Source organism: Peromyscus maniculatus, chromosome 8 (genome assembly GCF_049852395.1).
Source record: "Peromyscus maniculatus bairdii isolate BWxNUB_F1_BW_parent chromosome 8, HU_Pman_BW_mat_3.1, whole genome shotgun sequence".
In the NCBI taxonomy this organism is placed as follows: domain Eukaryota; kingdom Metazoa; phylum Chordata; class Mammalia; order Rodentia; family Cricetidae; genus Peromyscus; species Peromyscus maniculatus.
Window position 1 is genome coordinate 88341646 of NC_134859.1, and position 14998 is coordinate 88356643.

A 14998-nucleotide genomic window follows, 5' to 3' on the forward strand; every position below is an offset into this window, starting at 1 on the left:
CACCACCACCCAGCTATTTTATTTTATTTTTTGGTTTTCTCTGTGTAACGGTCCTAGATGTCCTGGAATTCACGTTGTAAACAAGGCTGGCGTTGAACTCAGAGATCCACCTACTCTGCCTCCTGAGTGCTAGAATTAAATGACGTGTGCCACCACGTCTGGCTGTATTACTACATTTTAATCAAAATGTATAGAATACTTTTATGTTTTATTTTAGGCAGGTTTTATGTCTTAAGACAGGTTGTCACTGAGGTTGACCTATAATTCACTGTGTAGTCTAGCTGGTCTTGAACTCCCAATAATCTTCTTTGAGTGCTAAGATTGTAGACATAAGTGACCATGCCCCACTGTGCCTTTATAAGCAAGAAACTCAAGATAAGTAGTTCCTTTAAGGCTATACAACTTAGATGAGTTCATTGTACAAATCTGAACACGAAGTCCCGAACCACAACCAATATTTTCTCACTGACTGGATAGAATAAGGCCCGAGATTCCCATGTCAGGTACTGCATTAGGTTCCAGGTAGAGCTGAGTGCTTAACACTGAACTGGGCAGAGGATCCGGGATCTGCTGGTTGGGGCGTCATTCTGCCAGACAGGCGTTTTACCAGAACTTGTGTTACACACAAGGAAAGGATTGTACATCAGAGTCGCCTTCTCAGAACTGGTGAAGGTTACAAGGTAGTTGTCTAAATGATGGAATGTCATAGTTAGCAGTCGGAGTCTAGGGAAGGAACAAGCTGTGCCTGTGGAAGGAACATCTTGAGCCAAACCACAGGACAGAAATTTTCTGTCCAGCCCATGGGTGGAGTTTTGTCCATTCCTCTCCACCATGCTGAATATAAGCCCTGCCGTGGAGTCAGACTCAGAAAAGAGTGGCTCTTGGGACTGATTGCAGCTCAGCATCAGCCATGAATCTCAAGGTGCTGCTGGCCTTCCTGGTGCTCTCTCTGCTTACTGTCCTTGCTCTGGCGTATGTCTTGCTGACCAGGCAAAGCAGTTCCAGCCAGCCTCCTCGGTGTCCCTCCATACCTCCCAGAATTCATCCCTGGACACACCCTGGCCAGAGCCAGCTGTTTGCAGACCTGAGCCCCGAGGAGCTGACAGCTGTGATGAGCTTTCTGACCAAGCACCTGGGCCCAGGGCTGGTGGATGCAGCCCAGGCTCGGCCCTCGGACAACTGCGTCTTCTCAGTGGAGCTGCAGCTGCCTGCTAAGGCTGCAGCCCTGGCCCACCTGGACAGAGGGGCGCCCCCGCCCGCCCGGGAGGCGCTGGCCATCATCTTCTTTGGTGCACAACCCCAGCCCAATGTGACTGAGCTGGTGGTGGGGCCCCTGCCTCACCCATCCTACCTGCGGGATGTGACTGTGGAGCGACATGGTGGCCCTATTCCCTATTACCGGCGCCCCACACTGACAGCTGAGTATGTGCAGATTTGGAGGTATTTGAAAGAAGTGGAGTTCCCAAAGGCACCCACCTTTCTGGCTTCTGTCTTGAACTACAATGGCTCCACGTTGGCACCTCTGCATTCTGCTAGTGGCTTCCGTTCAGGGGACCGGGCTACCTGGATAGCCCTCTACCATAACATCTCAGGTCTTGGAATGTTCCTTCACCCTGTGGGGTTGGAGCTACTGCTGGACCACACGGCCCTGGACCCTGCCCACTGGGTGGTCCGGCAGGTCTTCTACTTTGGGCACTACTATGCAGACTTGGCCCAACTGGAATGGGAATTTAAGGCTGGCCACCTAGAAGTGGTTCAGGTCCCTCTACCCAAACCAAATGGGGCTTCCTCCCTGAGGTCTCGAGTCACTCCAGACCCCCCTCTTCCTCCTCTACAGTTCTCATCCCAGGGTCCCCAGTACAGTGTACAGGGAAACTCAGTGGTATCCCCCCTCTGGACATTTGCCTTCGGTCATGGGGTGTTCACTGGCTTGAGACTTTTTGATATTCGGTTTAAGGGTGAGCGTGTGGCTTATGAAGTCAGTGTCCAAGAGTGCCTGTCTGTTTATGGTGCTGATTCCCCCAAGACGATGATGATCCGTTACTTGGACAGCAGCTATGGGCTTGGCCGAAACAGCCGAGCCTTGGTTCGGGGGGTGGACTGCCCCTATCAATCCACAATGATGGACATCCATGTACTAACAGGTACAGGGGCAGTCCGCCTGCTCCCAGGGGCTGTGTGTGTATTTGAGGAGGCCCAGGGACTACCCCTTCGAAGGCACCACAATTACATTGGGGGTCATTTCTATGGTGGTTTGGCCAGCTCGAGCCTTGTGGTCAGGTCAGTGTCATCAGTGGGCAACTATGATTACATTTGGGACTTTATGTTGTACCCAAATGGGGCGCTTGAAGGGCGTGTCCATGCCACGGGCTATATCAACACAGCTTTCCTGAGTGGAGGAACGGAGAGCCTCCTCTTTGGGAACCGCGTGGGAGAGAGAGTGCTGGGGGCAGTGCACACACACGCTTTCCACTTCAAACTGGACCTGGATGTGGCAGGTGAGTTCTTGGGCTGAGGCTTGAAGATTAGGAGTAGGGCAGGAAGCCCCCAGATCGGGCTGCAATCTGAGAGGTGAAGAGGACATTCTAAGCCCTCTGGTTGCCAGGAGGGGAAGGGAGGATTGTCTGAGTGCTACTGCCATCACAGCTGGGTATCTGGCCAAAGATGAGGAGGTTTCGGTTGCCCAGCTCCCACCTTCTGGCCCCTCCCCCCAGTTGTGGAACTAGTTGACATGGAATGGCTATGCCAGGCAGGCTCCCTTACCTCGAGGGACCCTCCGGGTCGGTGAATTGACCCCATGGGAATTGGATGAGGCTAGAGCCGGCCAGCACTTGGCTACTTGAGCTTAGGGTGGCTGGGTGGGGCATGGACCTGAGCAGAGGTAACCAAAAGTCAGGTTGAGTTTCCAGTAGGAGTAGGGATGCTGTGTTGTATATGTGGGGAGAGAAAGTGTCGGGATTGGGTGTAGCTCTGGGTTAGTGACCCGCTGTGGGGAAGGCCACCCTCTCCTGTCATCACTATGAACAGTCCCCTCTTCCAGCAAGCCTGGGATAGGCTGGCTGCAAGTCTGGAGCTTGCTGCTAATGCAGATTTTGTGGAGGAGAGAAAGCAAGCTCATAAAGCACAGATGTGGACCCAGAAAGAAAAATCTACCAGACCTCAATTTCACAGTTGGGGAAACTGAGGAAGGCAGTGGAGATGGAACAGGAAGTGGCTGCCCGAGCGTAATGTCTGACAAAGTGTATGTCCTGTGAAACATTCTCTTGAGCATGAAGCCCTGGCATGTGTGTCTTGCACACTATACTTGGTGGTGGTTTTTTGGTGGGGCGTGGTTAGGAGCAGGAGAGCATGTTAATACATGATGGCCATAGTTTATAATCTGATATACTTAGACTGTGACTCTCCAATTGGAAAATTCTCAACAGCTTTTGGCATAAAAGAGCCTGCTGCCAGATACTAGGTTTCTCGTGTGTATCATGGTCACATTTAAGGGAACCAAATGTCCTGACCCTTGAGGGAAAAGTGATCCAAGTACTGTGTTGGGAGATGCAGAGTTTGGATGCATGCTAGGGTTCGAGAAGCTCCTTGGTAGTAGAAAGCCGTGACGCTTACTTCCGAAAGACTGGCAGTAGCGTCCCCTGTGCTGAGAGAATGGAGTCCCAGAGCTGGGAGGAATATGCAGGGGCCGTGGAAGAGGACTGGGTTTTCCAGGTCGCTTCCGGTCTCTCGTAGTCACAGGAATGTTTCAGTCAGCATATGTGCTTTTCCGTGTATTGAACAGAGGCATAAAACAATATTGTGCTTGCCACAGAGATTCAGAAGGTGAGAGTCAGAAGCAAATTGTTCTAGGGTCTATGTAGGCTGATGCTAATAGGGCCTTCTGTGTTGTGGCTGGCTATAAAAGTCTCTAGCTGTATGTGACTGCCAAGCGGTTTTTTTCAAACTGTGTTGCTCTGAATAGTAGACTGGCTTCGGACATACTCCTTTTTTTCTCCTTTTTTTTTTTTCTTTTTTAAAGACGGTCTCACTGTAGCCCTGATTATCTTGGAGCTCCCTATGTAGCTCAGTCTGGCCTTGACTTTGCAATCATCTCCTGCCTCTGCCTCCCAGGTGCTGGATTGCAGGTATGTACCACTATGCTTAGCAATACTGAGCTCTTTAAATACAGCTAGTATGACTGGAGAGCTGAATTTTTAATATATGTAGCCACATGTGACTGATGGTTATCCGATTGAAACGGTGGGTTGGAAGAAACCAGGCTAGCACTTGCCTAAGCGCAGGACTCCCAGCACAGGGTACGCGGATGCCTTCGGTCAGGCCAGAAATACAGGTATCAAGACGAGACCAAGCAGCCTGTGCTAGCAACCTCACCCCAGGGTAGACCTCTCCCTTTCCTTACCCTGACAGGTTTGAAAAACTGGGTGGTTGCTGAAGATGCGGTGTTTAAGCCTGTAGCAGCTCCCTGGAACCCGGAGCACCAGCTACAGCGCCTACAGCTGACCAGGCAGGTCCTGAGCAGGGAGGACCTGGCCGCATTTTCCTGGGGGAGCCCCCTGCCTCGATACCTATACCTGGCTACCAACCAGACCAATGCCTGGGGCCACCAGCGCGGGTACCGAATCCAGGTCCACAGCCCTCTTGGTATCCATGTACCTTTGGAGAGCGACGTGGAGAGGGCTCTCAGCTGGGGGAGGTGAGGAGGGCCCTGGGCATGGGTGGGAGGGAAGGACTTTGTCCCCCAGAAGCACTCACGGACACTGGACCTGCCTTCAGATTCAAGTAGATGTGGGATAGGAAATGGTCTCAGAATCTGAGCCAAGGGGCTTGAAGGCCAGTAAAGCTTTGATCTTTCCAACATTACCTTCTTATAATTCTTGGTCAGATACCAGCTTGTGGTGACCCAGAGGAAGGAGGAAGAGGGCCACAGCAGCAGCATCTATTACCAGAATGACTTGCGGACCCCGACGAAGATGGCCTTTGCTGACTTCATCAACAATGAAACCCTCTTAGGAGAGGTCGGTGGCTTCAGAGATAGAGGAGAAGGCCTTCTCTTTTCCTGGCATCTTGGCCATCCAGCCTCTGCCCAGTACAGGTCATCCCTCCTGGGGGGGGGGGAATTAGTCAGGACACTGGCACACTGCCAGCTCCCTTCACAGGTCATGAGGTGTTCTGTTGGCTGGCAGAGGCAGAAGCCAGGCTGGGGCTTGAGAAACTGCAGCTAAGAGGAGAGTCTTTGCCTCCAAAGGCCTCCCTCTTCTTCCTACAGGATCTGGTGGCTTGGGTGACAGCCAGTTTCCTGCACATCCCCCATGCTGAGGATATCCCCAACACAGTGACTGTGGGGAACAGCGTGGGCTTCTTGCTCCGACCCTACAATTTCTTCGATGAAGATCCCTCGATCCTCTCCCCTGGCAGTGTCTACTTTGAGAGGGACCAGGATGCGGGACTCTGCAGTGTCAACCCTGTGGCCTGTGCCCCACAGCTGGCAGCCTGTGCCCCTAACTTGCCCTCCTTTTCTTATGAAGGCTTATAGGCCTGAGGTGTGGTTAAGACCCCAGGGAAGGAGATGCATGCACCTCCTCTGTCCTGCCTGCCCCTCCCCAGGTCCCCCCCACTCTGTTCCTTAGAAAACAGCCTCTTTCCACACTAAACCCTTGGGTTTCCTCTTCAGGGTTGATTCTTGCCTCCTGTGTTTTGTTTTGCTGTTTGTTTGTTTCTGTTTGAGACAGGGTCTTTCTGTGTAGCCCTGGCTGTCCTGGAACTTGCCAGATAGACCAAGCTGGCTTCAACTTGGCAGAGATCTGTCTGCCTCTGCCGCTGCACTCTACTGGGATTAAAGACATGCACCACTGCGCCCGGCTCCTCCTAGTTATTTAAATGATAATTTATTTTAAAAATGTTTTTGGAATACTCAAACAAAATACCACAAATCCTACCATTTCAAAACTTGCTGGGGTTCACATTATACCAGGCCTTATCTTATGCGTGTGTATTTAAAAAGAATGGTTGTTATGTGTAATTGATAATAAAACGGTTTGCAAAATTTTGACTTGAGTTTATTCTCTTTGGCTTTTTAAAGCCTGTGGAGTTCCCAGGAGAATATTAAGAACCCTAGCCAAGGAAATTTAGCAACAGAAAGATCCGCAGGGAGGGAGTGTAGACCTGGCCAAGGAATGTTTCTTGGGAAAGAGGCTGGAAGTGGGGGTTTCCTTGGCAAAAGAATACTTCACAGAGAAAGCAGAGAAAGCTTCTGGCCCTAGGAAGGTGGGAGTTGGGGAGGAACTTGGAGGGGCACAGGCCTATGGAGCGGACCCCACTCCTTACTGGTAGTGGGTTTCCATGCACAGGCTGGATTCCTCCCCCTTCTCTCAACCCAAACCCTGACCCAGAGAGCAGAGTCTGATTTGGAAGCTGGAGGACAAAGCCATGTAAGGTCTGTGGATATCACTGCCGCCAGCTCAGACCCGCCTCCCAGCTCCGGCTCCAGCCTCCCTGCTCCCCACCCTCAGCAAAAGCATCAGAAAACAAAGACGTTCTGCTAGCGTCCAGACTCCTAACCAAGAGAGTCCACTTCTGCTAAAAAGCCTGTCCGTCTTCAAGAACAATGACCCAGAAGACCACCCTGGTGCTTCTGGCATTGGCTGTCATCACCATTTTTGCCTTGGTTTGTGTCTTGTTAGCCGGTAGGAGCGGAGATGGAGGTGGCCTGGGCCAACCTCTCCATTGTCCGTCCATTCTTCCCAGTGCCCAGCCCTGGACCAATCCTGGCCAGAGCCAGCTGTTTGCAGACCTGAGCCCCGAGGAGCTGACAGCTGTGATGAGCTTTCTGACCAAGCACCTGGGCCCAGGGCTGGTGGATGCAGCCCAGGCTCGGCCCTCGGACAACTGCGTCTTCTCAGTGGAGCTGCAGCTGCCTGCTAAGGCTGCAGCCCTGGCCCACCTGGACAGAGGGGCGCCCCCGCCCGCCCGGGAGGCGCTGGCCATCATCTTCTTTGGTGCACAACCCCAGCCCAATGTGACTGAGCTGGTGGTGGGGCCCCTGCCTCACCCATCCTACATGCGGGATGTGACTGTGGAGCGACATGGTGGCCCTATTCCCTATTACCGGCGTCCTGTGCTAGCCAGAGAGTATATGGATATCGAGCAAATGGTCTTCCGCAGAGAGCTGCCCAAGATTTCTGGGCTCCTCCATCATTGTTGTTTCTACAAACATGGGGGACACAACTTGCTAAAAATGACTTCAGCCCCCCGTGGTCTGCAATCAGGGGACCGGGCCACCTGGTTCGGTTTGTACTACAACCTCTCAGGGACTGGTTTTTACCTACACCCTATTGGCTTGGAGCTGCTGATAGACCACAAGGCCCTGGACCCTGCCCTATGGACCATCCGGAAGGTATTTTATCAAGGCCGCTACTTTGAGAGTCTGGTTAATCTGGAGGACCACTTTGAGGCCGGCCAGGTAAATGTGGTGGTGGTACCAGCCAATGGCACCGGTGGGTCCTGGTCCCTAAAGTCCTCAGTGCCACCAGGTCCAGCTCCCCCCCTGCAGTTTCATCCCCAGGGACCCCGCTTCAGTGTCCAGGGGAGTCGAGTGGCCTCCTCTTTGTGGACTTTCTCTTTTGGCCTTGGAGCTTTCAGTGGCCCAAGGGTCTTTGATATCTGCTTTAAAGGGGAGAGAGTGGCCTATGAAATCAGTGTCCAGGAGGCCATAGCCCTGTATGGTGGCAATTCTCCAGCAGCAATGACGACCTGCTATATGGACGGCAGCTTTGGCATTGGCAAATACTCTACCTCCCTGACCCGTGGGGTGGACTGTCCTTACCTCGCCACCTACATGGACTGGCATTTCCTTCAGGAATCTCAGGACCCCAAGACACTACGCGATGCATTTTGTGTGTTTGAACAGAACCAGGGCCTCCCGCTACGGCGACACCACTCAGATTACTACTCCCACTATTTTGGGGGTGTTGCGGAGACCGTGCTCGTGGTCAGATCTGTGGCTACCTTGCTCAATTATGACTATGTGTGGGACATGATCTTCCACCCCAACGGGGCCATAGAAGTCAAATTCCATGCCACGGGCTACATCAGCTCAGCATTCTTCTTTGGTGCTGGTGAAAGGTTTGGAAACCGAGTTGGGGAGCACACGCTGGGTACGGTGCACGCCCACAGTGCTCACTACAAAGTGGACCTGGATGTGGCAGGTAAGATATCCTGATGGGGAGAAGGGTCTTCCAGGAGGGGAGTAAGTGTCATTCACAAAAGAAAGATTTGGGGTTTCAGGTTTCCTTTTGGGCTGACTGGGAGAGAGATGGCAATGGGGTTTTACTTGGATCTTAGCTGCCTAGCTGGGTGCAAAGCTGCCAGTTTCTTTTCTTTTCTTTTTCTTTCTTTTTTTTCTTTTTGGTTTTTCGAGACAGGGTTTCTCTGTGTAGTTTTGGTGCCCGTGCTGGATCTCACTCTGTAGACCAGGCTGGCCTCGAACTCACAGAGATTCACCTGCCTCTGCCTCCCAAGTGCTGGGATTAAAGGCATGCACCACCACTGCCCGGCAGCTGCCAGTTTCTATACGTGTGACCTCCTTAGGAAATCTTGGGAATGGCTAAGCTCAGGGAGAAGGCAGGATCTGCTTTCACAGAGTCTCTTGAGCTTACATGGGCCTCTGTTCAAGCAAGCAGCTGTTCGTTTTCCAGCTCAGCTCTGTCTGGCCTGTGGTGTGGCAGTGCTGGAGGATGTGTTTGGGTTTGCTGAGTCCCTGTGCATGCAAGTCAGGCCTGGAACAACCATTCCTCTGCATTTCTTCGGGAGTCAGGCCCTCCTCTTCCCTGGTTTTTCATTTCTTTCTGGACGCCATTCACTTCAGTGCAGTGGTCCAGTAAATACTGTGGAGAGTTCTAGAAGGCTCTTGGAGTTTCTGGTCACACAGACAACCAAGGCTCCATGATTTCCTGAAGATCATCTTTCCCTTTTTCCTCCCCTACAATGAATCATCACCTGATTTTTTTTTTTCTGTTCTGAATATGAAATAGCTCAGAGTTCTCACAGAGTCACATTCTTTCCATTCCTGTGTTTTGAGACAGGGTTTCTTTGTATAGCCCTGGCTGTTCTGGAACTCGCTTTCTAGACCAGGCTGGCCTTGAACTCACAGAGACCCACCTGCCTCTGCCTCTTGAGTGCTGAGATTAAAGGTGTGCGCCACCACCACTGCCCAGTGTCAGCCCACTCTTGATGCTTTTAGTTCTGGGGTCCCCTCTGTGTACAGAGAGCTGTCCCACGCATACCAGCCTGCTGCAGCTGCAGCTGCCGACTTCTCGGCACCTGCAGGATGTCACCTGCAGAAGGACTTCCCTTCTGCCAGCTCTGCCCACCCCGAGGGTCTCCCCGGTGCTCTGCTGTGGCTGTGCCCACATGCTCCCAGGGCCTGGGCACATAGTCCACAGGTTTTCTGGTTTAATTCAGGCGTTACTCCTACCTAGAAGGCCCTTGCAGGACATTTCTTTTGATGATATCCTTTAAGGGTAGATAGAAATGGTGTCCTGGGGGTTGAGGAAATCCTGTCCCTGCCTGCACCTATATTCCTGGATCATTGACCCTGTTTCACTCAGGCCTCCTCACCCTACAGGGCCAGGCTGTGGATTCTCTGACCCCTGTGAGCCTGTGAGAGACTGAGGGTAATGACACAGTTTATTCAACTCTGTCCTCAGGGATAAGCACAGGCCACTAAATTAAAAAGAAAAGGAAGAAAGAAAGAAAGAAAGAAAGAAAGAAAGAAAGAAAGAAAGAAAGAAAGAAAGAAAGAAAGAAACCAAAGCAAGCTCATCTCTGAGTTCAAGGCCAGCCTGATCTACAGAGTGTGTTCCAGGACAGCCAGGGTGACACAGAGAAACCCTGTCTCAAAACACAAACACAAACACAAACAAACCGATTTCGTTTTTGTTGTTACTTCTGTGTCTATGGGTTGTGTACATGAGCTGTACATGCCCCTGGAAACCTAAGGCGTTGGATCCCCCTGGAGCTGGAGTTCTTTCCAGGCACTTTCGAGCGGCTCAGCATGGGTTCTGGGAGACAAACTCCAGACCTGTGGAAGAGCAGTCAGTATGCACTCTTAACTGCTGAGCCTGATCTCCGGCACCTGAATATTCCAATTTACAGCTTGATAGTTTTGTCTGAAGGATTGGGGAGATCTTGGGACAAGGAGGGAAGCAAAGAACCAGTCACTCCTGGGGTGCCCTTTGGTCCCTCCTCGGAAGCCAGGTGGATGCCAGAAATGTCCAGAGTGGTCGAATGACTTGCCCATATACGCTTCACACAGGGTTGAATAACTGGGCCTGGGCAGAGGACATGGCTTTTGTCCCCATGAACGTACCTTGGAGTCCCGAGTACCAGATACAGAGGCTGCAGGTGACCCGGAAACTACTGGAGACGGAAGAGGAGGCTGCCTTCCCCCTGGGGGGTGCCACCCCACGCTACCTGTACCTGGCCAGTAACCACAGCAACAAGTGGGGTCATAGGAGAGGCTACCGCATCCAGACAGTCAGCTTTGCTGGGGAGCCACTGCCTCAGGGAAGCCCCATAGAGAAATCCATCAGCTGGGGGAGGTGAGTGGCGGGGGGTCCGAGAAGATTGGGGAGGTGAGCCCTGGGAGGCATCAGGAGCAGAGGATGCCTGGAAACAGTTCATACCGCTTCAAACATTGCCTGTCTCTGGGCACAAGGGGCGGGGTAGGGTGTCATTCCACCTTGGAGGACCTAAGCCAGGGAAGAGCTTTCTTCTCTCCGGGTGGTAGGGGAGGGTTGTACTGTGAAATGGCAGGGGTGTGACGTGACCCTTCGGTGGGGTGTCAGGAGTTCTACGGGCTGGCGTTGCTGTGTGAGTACGTATGGAAGCCCGTCAGAGCACAGAGCTTGCCTCCATCATAAATGGGTGTCACGATGGGGTTGGCGGCCGTGGAAACCTAACCAGTGCCCTTCTAGGTACCACTTGGCTGTGACGCAGAGGAAGGAGGAGGAGCCTGGAAGCTCCAGCATCTTCAACCAGAATGACCCATGGACCCCCACTGTGGATTTCACTGACTTCATCAATAATGAGACCATCGCTGGGCAGGTGAGCTGGTGAGGGCATGAACAGAGATCGGGTACAAGGATGAGCTTCACCTGCTTACAGACGGGTCCCTGAAAACCAAACGAACTCCTCAGAAGAGGAGTCTGTCTGCCTTTTGCATGTTACTGGATGGGATCATTACCTCTAGATCAGTGGTTCTCTACCTTCCTAACGCTGCGACCCTTTAGTACAGCTCCTCACGTTGTGGTGACGCCCAACCATGAAATTATTTCATTGCTACTTCATAACTGTAATTTTGCTACTGTTATGAATCATACTATAACTATCTGGTAGACAGGATATCTGATGTGTGACCCCACAAAAGGGGTCGTGATCCACAGGTTTAGAGCCACTGCCCTAGAGAGACTCTCCCAGAGGTAAGAAGTCATGTGCTAACTACTGGGTCCTAAAGCCCTCCAAGTCCCAGCTTGGTCAACTGAGCCGTTTCCAGGCCTGAGGATTCACAGAGGGCTAGAAGTTACCAGAGATAAAACACAGATCACAGCTTCCATCCCTGCCTCGAAGGGTGCATTCTACATGTCAGTCAGCTCCCACCTTCTAAGGCCTGAATGCCCCGGTTCCACAGTTCTTCCCTGAGTTACACTCTGGGGGCTCAGAGAGTTAGGGAAGAAAAGCAGAAGTAGCCTATGGTGATCACCCTCTGGGGTGAGCAGGCAAAAAGCATTGTGATGGGAAATATCAGAGATGGAAGTGCAAGCCAGTCTCAAGGAGGCAGCCATTGTTCCCGAAATGGAATGAGCTTTTTATGTTTTGACTTCTGGGACATCCAAAGGAGACACTGTTTAAAGATTCAAGAATTATGAACTCGTGAACAGGCCACTGTGGAGGGAGGCTGTGTCTAGTCAACCTCACCATCTTCTTCTTTTTTTTTTTTCTCTCTCCTGCTAGGACTTGGTAGCCTGGGTAACAGCTGGTTTTTTGCACATCCCACATGCAGAAGACGTTCCCAACACCGTGACTGTGGGGAACGGGGTGGGCTTCTTCCTCCGGCCCTACAACTTCTTTGATGAAGATCCCTCCATCTACTCTGCCGACTCCGTCTATTTCCGAGGAGACCAGAATGCCAGTGCCTGTGAGGTCAACCCCCTGGCTTGCTTGTCCCAGACTGCCACCTGTGCGCCAGACCTCCCTGCCTTTTCCCATGCGGGCTTTATTCACAAATAAGTGTCCCGTGGATGGACAGTCTAGCCAAGGGCCCTGGGAAAAGAGGTGCGGAGAGCAGCAGCTGGCAGTGTACAGGTCTGTCTGGTTCCTTCTGTCCACACGTCTCTGATGTCTCCTCTCTCTTGTGCTGCACTTCCTGTCTCTCTCTCCCTGCCTGGAACATCCTGAGCATGATGCCCGACCCACAGGGACACTGGCCTTTGTTGAGAGCGGCTGTACTGAGTTCCTGCCTCGGGAGACGAGTAGCCTGGCTAGGAGTCTGGAGTCTATGGGCTTTTTCAGATGGTTCCTTTCTTCATTTTTCTTTTTGGCTTTTATTAAAAAATTTACGGTCACTTTGAAGACTCTGCAATGAGGATAATTCTCTAGAGACCCCAAAGTAGGGACTCCCTGAGTCTTGACCTTCCAGAGACGGGCTGTGAAGGGGACCCCTGTCCACGCTCCTTTTCACTTAAGCCTCTTCCATCTCTCCTTCCTCTCTCCTGCCCACACCTCCTGGATTCCTGCTTACTCTTACATTCTGTGATTTCCCACTCAGTCCAAAGAGACGTCTGCCCTTCGTGTCCTCTCAGCCCTGATTTCTCAACTGCAATCCCTTCCTTTGGCCCCGAGGCTGTGGAAATCTCAAAGGTGCAATGGAACGTCTTATTGGAAAGGACCAAGCTTGTTTGTCTCCTAACATCTACCACGTATCAAGAGTAGGAGTTGTCCCGCGCTACAGTCCTGCTCGGCACTCGGTCTAGAGACAGCAGGTGGCTCGGAGTTGCTAGGATTATGACAAATGGTTATTTTATTCCATGTCTCTGCATGACTACGTCCTCTGTGCCCTGTAGTAGCCACTTTGGGGCAGTGGAATAGAAACCATGTGTTGACCTCAAAGGTGAGAAACAGAAAGCCCTGAGACGCCACGCCCAAACCAAGGGCCGTCCAATCAGAGGCAAGCATGCAAATGAGTATGAGAGAGAGAGGCATGGCTTGGTGGGACCTGCTTTTCACGGTTTCCCATCACTGCTTGACTTTCTTGAGATCTGGACAGGGAGGGTACAAGGAAACACCAAGTGACTGGAAACAAGGCGCATCGTTCCCGAGCAGACTGACCAGGCCAGGCCCATTGTGACACAGTCTTCAAGTGCAATCCAACTAAGCTAAAAACTGTTAGATGCCATTCCATGTGAGTAGGAAGTAACCTTCAGAGGGAAGGGGCATGTAGAAATGTTTACGGTTCATTCCCAGCTCGTGTTTTTAAAGGGAGGAGAATATAGAGGGATGTGATGGTGCACAGCTGTCATCCCAGACTCCATGCTGGGGGCTTGACTGAGCTACACAGTGAGACCTTATCTCACAAAACCGAGGGCTAGAAGTGTGGCTCAGTGGTAGAGTACCCGAGGCACAGCTATTTTGTTTCGTGTTTTTGTTTTTCTTTTATCTTTTTTTGTTTTTTTTTAAAGAAAGATTTCTTTGTGCAACAGCCTTGGCTATCCTGGAACTTGCTTTGTAGACCAGGCTGGGTGGAACTCACAGAGACCCACCTGCCTCTGCCTCCCAAGTGCAAGGATTACTGGCATGTGCCACCACTGCCTGGCTCCGAGGCACAGCTTTACAATAGATAGATATATTTTTTTGCCCATCATGTACAGGGTCTTGGGCTTAATTCTCAGCACTGCTAAAAATGAGAGAAAGGCACCCGAGAGATGGCGCAGTGGTTAAGAGTGGATACACTGTTCTTGCAGGGGACCCAAGTTCGGTTTCCAGCATCACGACTACCTGTAACTCCAGCTCCAGGAGAGCCAATGTCCTCTTCATGGGGACCTATACTCAGGCACATACCCCCCCCACACAGACACATACATATAAAGAGAAATAAAAGAATACTTTAAAGACCAAAGAAAAACTAAAAGCGAGGAGGTTATATGTGCATATTTGTTTATTTCTGCATTGAGAAGTGAGGAACACCAGTTACCTCCGGGGAGGAGATGGGTGAGAGCAGACACTGGGTACTGCATGCCATTCTGGGAACATACTGAATTTTGAACCATGTGACTATATTGCTTCATCAAAATAAATAAGTGGGCCCGATCATGAGCTGTCCTTTCTTTTTTTCTTTTTAAACCAATATCCAGTGTGTGGGGAGTGGATAGCCGGAGTTCTTGAGACCTAAAGAAGTAGGTGGCCTGTAGTACGGCCCGTGCCCTGCCTTTCTTCTATCAATTCTGAGGAAATGTTGGACTCCAGCCGATCGCTCCCTCCATCTCCACTGTCTCTCTTACAGGAGGGGGAATGAGAAGCAGTGGAATGGGGGCCTTGGCTTGGCCAGATCCCAGGCTGGGCCAGGAGGGGAAGTACTGGGGACAGTTTTTCCTGCTGCTCAGTTTCTGAACAGAGAGATGAGGTGTTCAAGAGCTCAGACTATGGAACCTTTCGCCTCCTTCTCTCTGTCCGGCTCCAATCCTCTGTTCTCCCACAGGTTGATGTGGAACTATGGATTGGGAAGGAAGGAGTCAGCCGGTGGAGAGAAAACAGATTCCAAAGAACAGGAGGGTAGATGTCAGCAAGGCGCAGGGCGGACAGCGGCTGGCTACCTTGATAACAGGGCCTAGGGCAGACAGAGAAGGATGAAGAACAAGCAGATGGTGAGGTGGAGGCCGAGGGGATGTGTGGTCAGTTGTGTGCTCTGACATCATTACCCCCATTCTTCCAACCCAGTGAATTAAAT

At 51.6% G+C, this 14998-nt stretch overlaps 2 protein-coding genes across 2 annotated transcripts; both read left to right on the top strand.

The window, feature by feature from the left end:
- The first annotated feature begins 771 nt into the window (after positions 1-771).
- Positions 772-6043, top strand: Aoc2 (amine oxidase copper containing 2). The gene is made up of 4 exons (XM_006992936.4): positions 772-2498; positions 4408-4693; positions 4883-5015; positions 5267-6043. Exons 1-4 carry the CDS (start codon positions 911-913, stop codon positions 5531-5533), a joined length of 2274 nt encoding a protein of 757 aa, XP_006992998.1. The 5' UTR covers positions 772-910; the 3' UTR covers positions 5534-6043.
- A 187-nt stretch (positions 6044-6230) lies between these two features.
- Aoc3 (amine oxidase copper containing 3) lies at positions 6231-14367 on the top strand. The gene is made up of 4 exons (XM_006992938.4): positions 6231-8204; positions 10313-10598; positions 10974-11103; positions 12010-14367. The coding sequence occupies exons 1-4, from the start codon at positions 6605-6607 to the stop codon at positions 12283-12285; spliced, it is 2292 nt and encodes a 763-aa protein (XP_006993000.1). The 5' UTR covers positions 6231-6604; the 3' UTR covers positions 12286-14367.
- Positions 14368-14998: the final 631 nt, after the last annotated feature.

Bases quoted from the DNA above. Each gene is read 5' to 3' on its own strand.
- Aoc2 (XM_006992936.4), top strand. From the start codon at position 911: ATGAATCTCAAGGTGCTGCTGGCCTTCCTGGTGCTCTCTCTGCTTACT. The intron at 2,499-4,407 runs GTGAGTTCTTGG...TTACCCTGACAG, and splicing joins ACTGGACCTGGATGTGGCAG to GTTTGAAAAACTGGGTGGTT. The intron at 4,694-4,882 runs GTGAGGAGGGCC...ATTCTTGGTCAG, and splicing joins AGGGCTCTCAGCTGGGGGAG to ATACCAGCTTGTGGTGACCC.
- Aoc3 (XM_006992938.4), top strand. From the start codon at position 6,605: ATGACCCAGAAGACCACCCTGGTGCTTCTGGCATTGGCTGTCATCACC. The intron at 10,599-10,973 runs GTGAGTGGCGGG...GTGCCCTTCTAG, and splicing joins AAATCCATCAGCTGGGGGAG to GTACCACTTGGCTGTGACGC. The intron at 11,104-12,009 runs GTGAGCTGGTGA...CTCTCCTGCTAG, and splicing joins ATGAGACCATCGCTGGGCAG to GACTTGGTAGCCTGGGTAAC.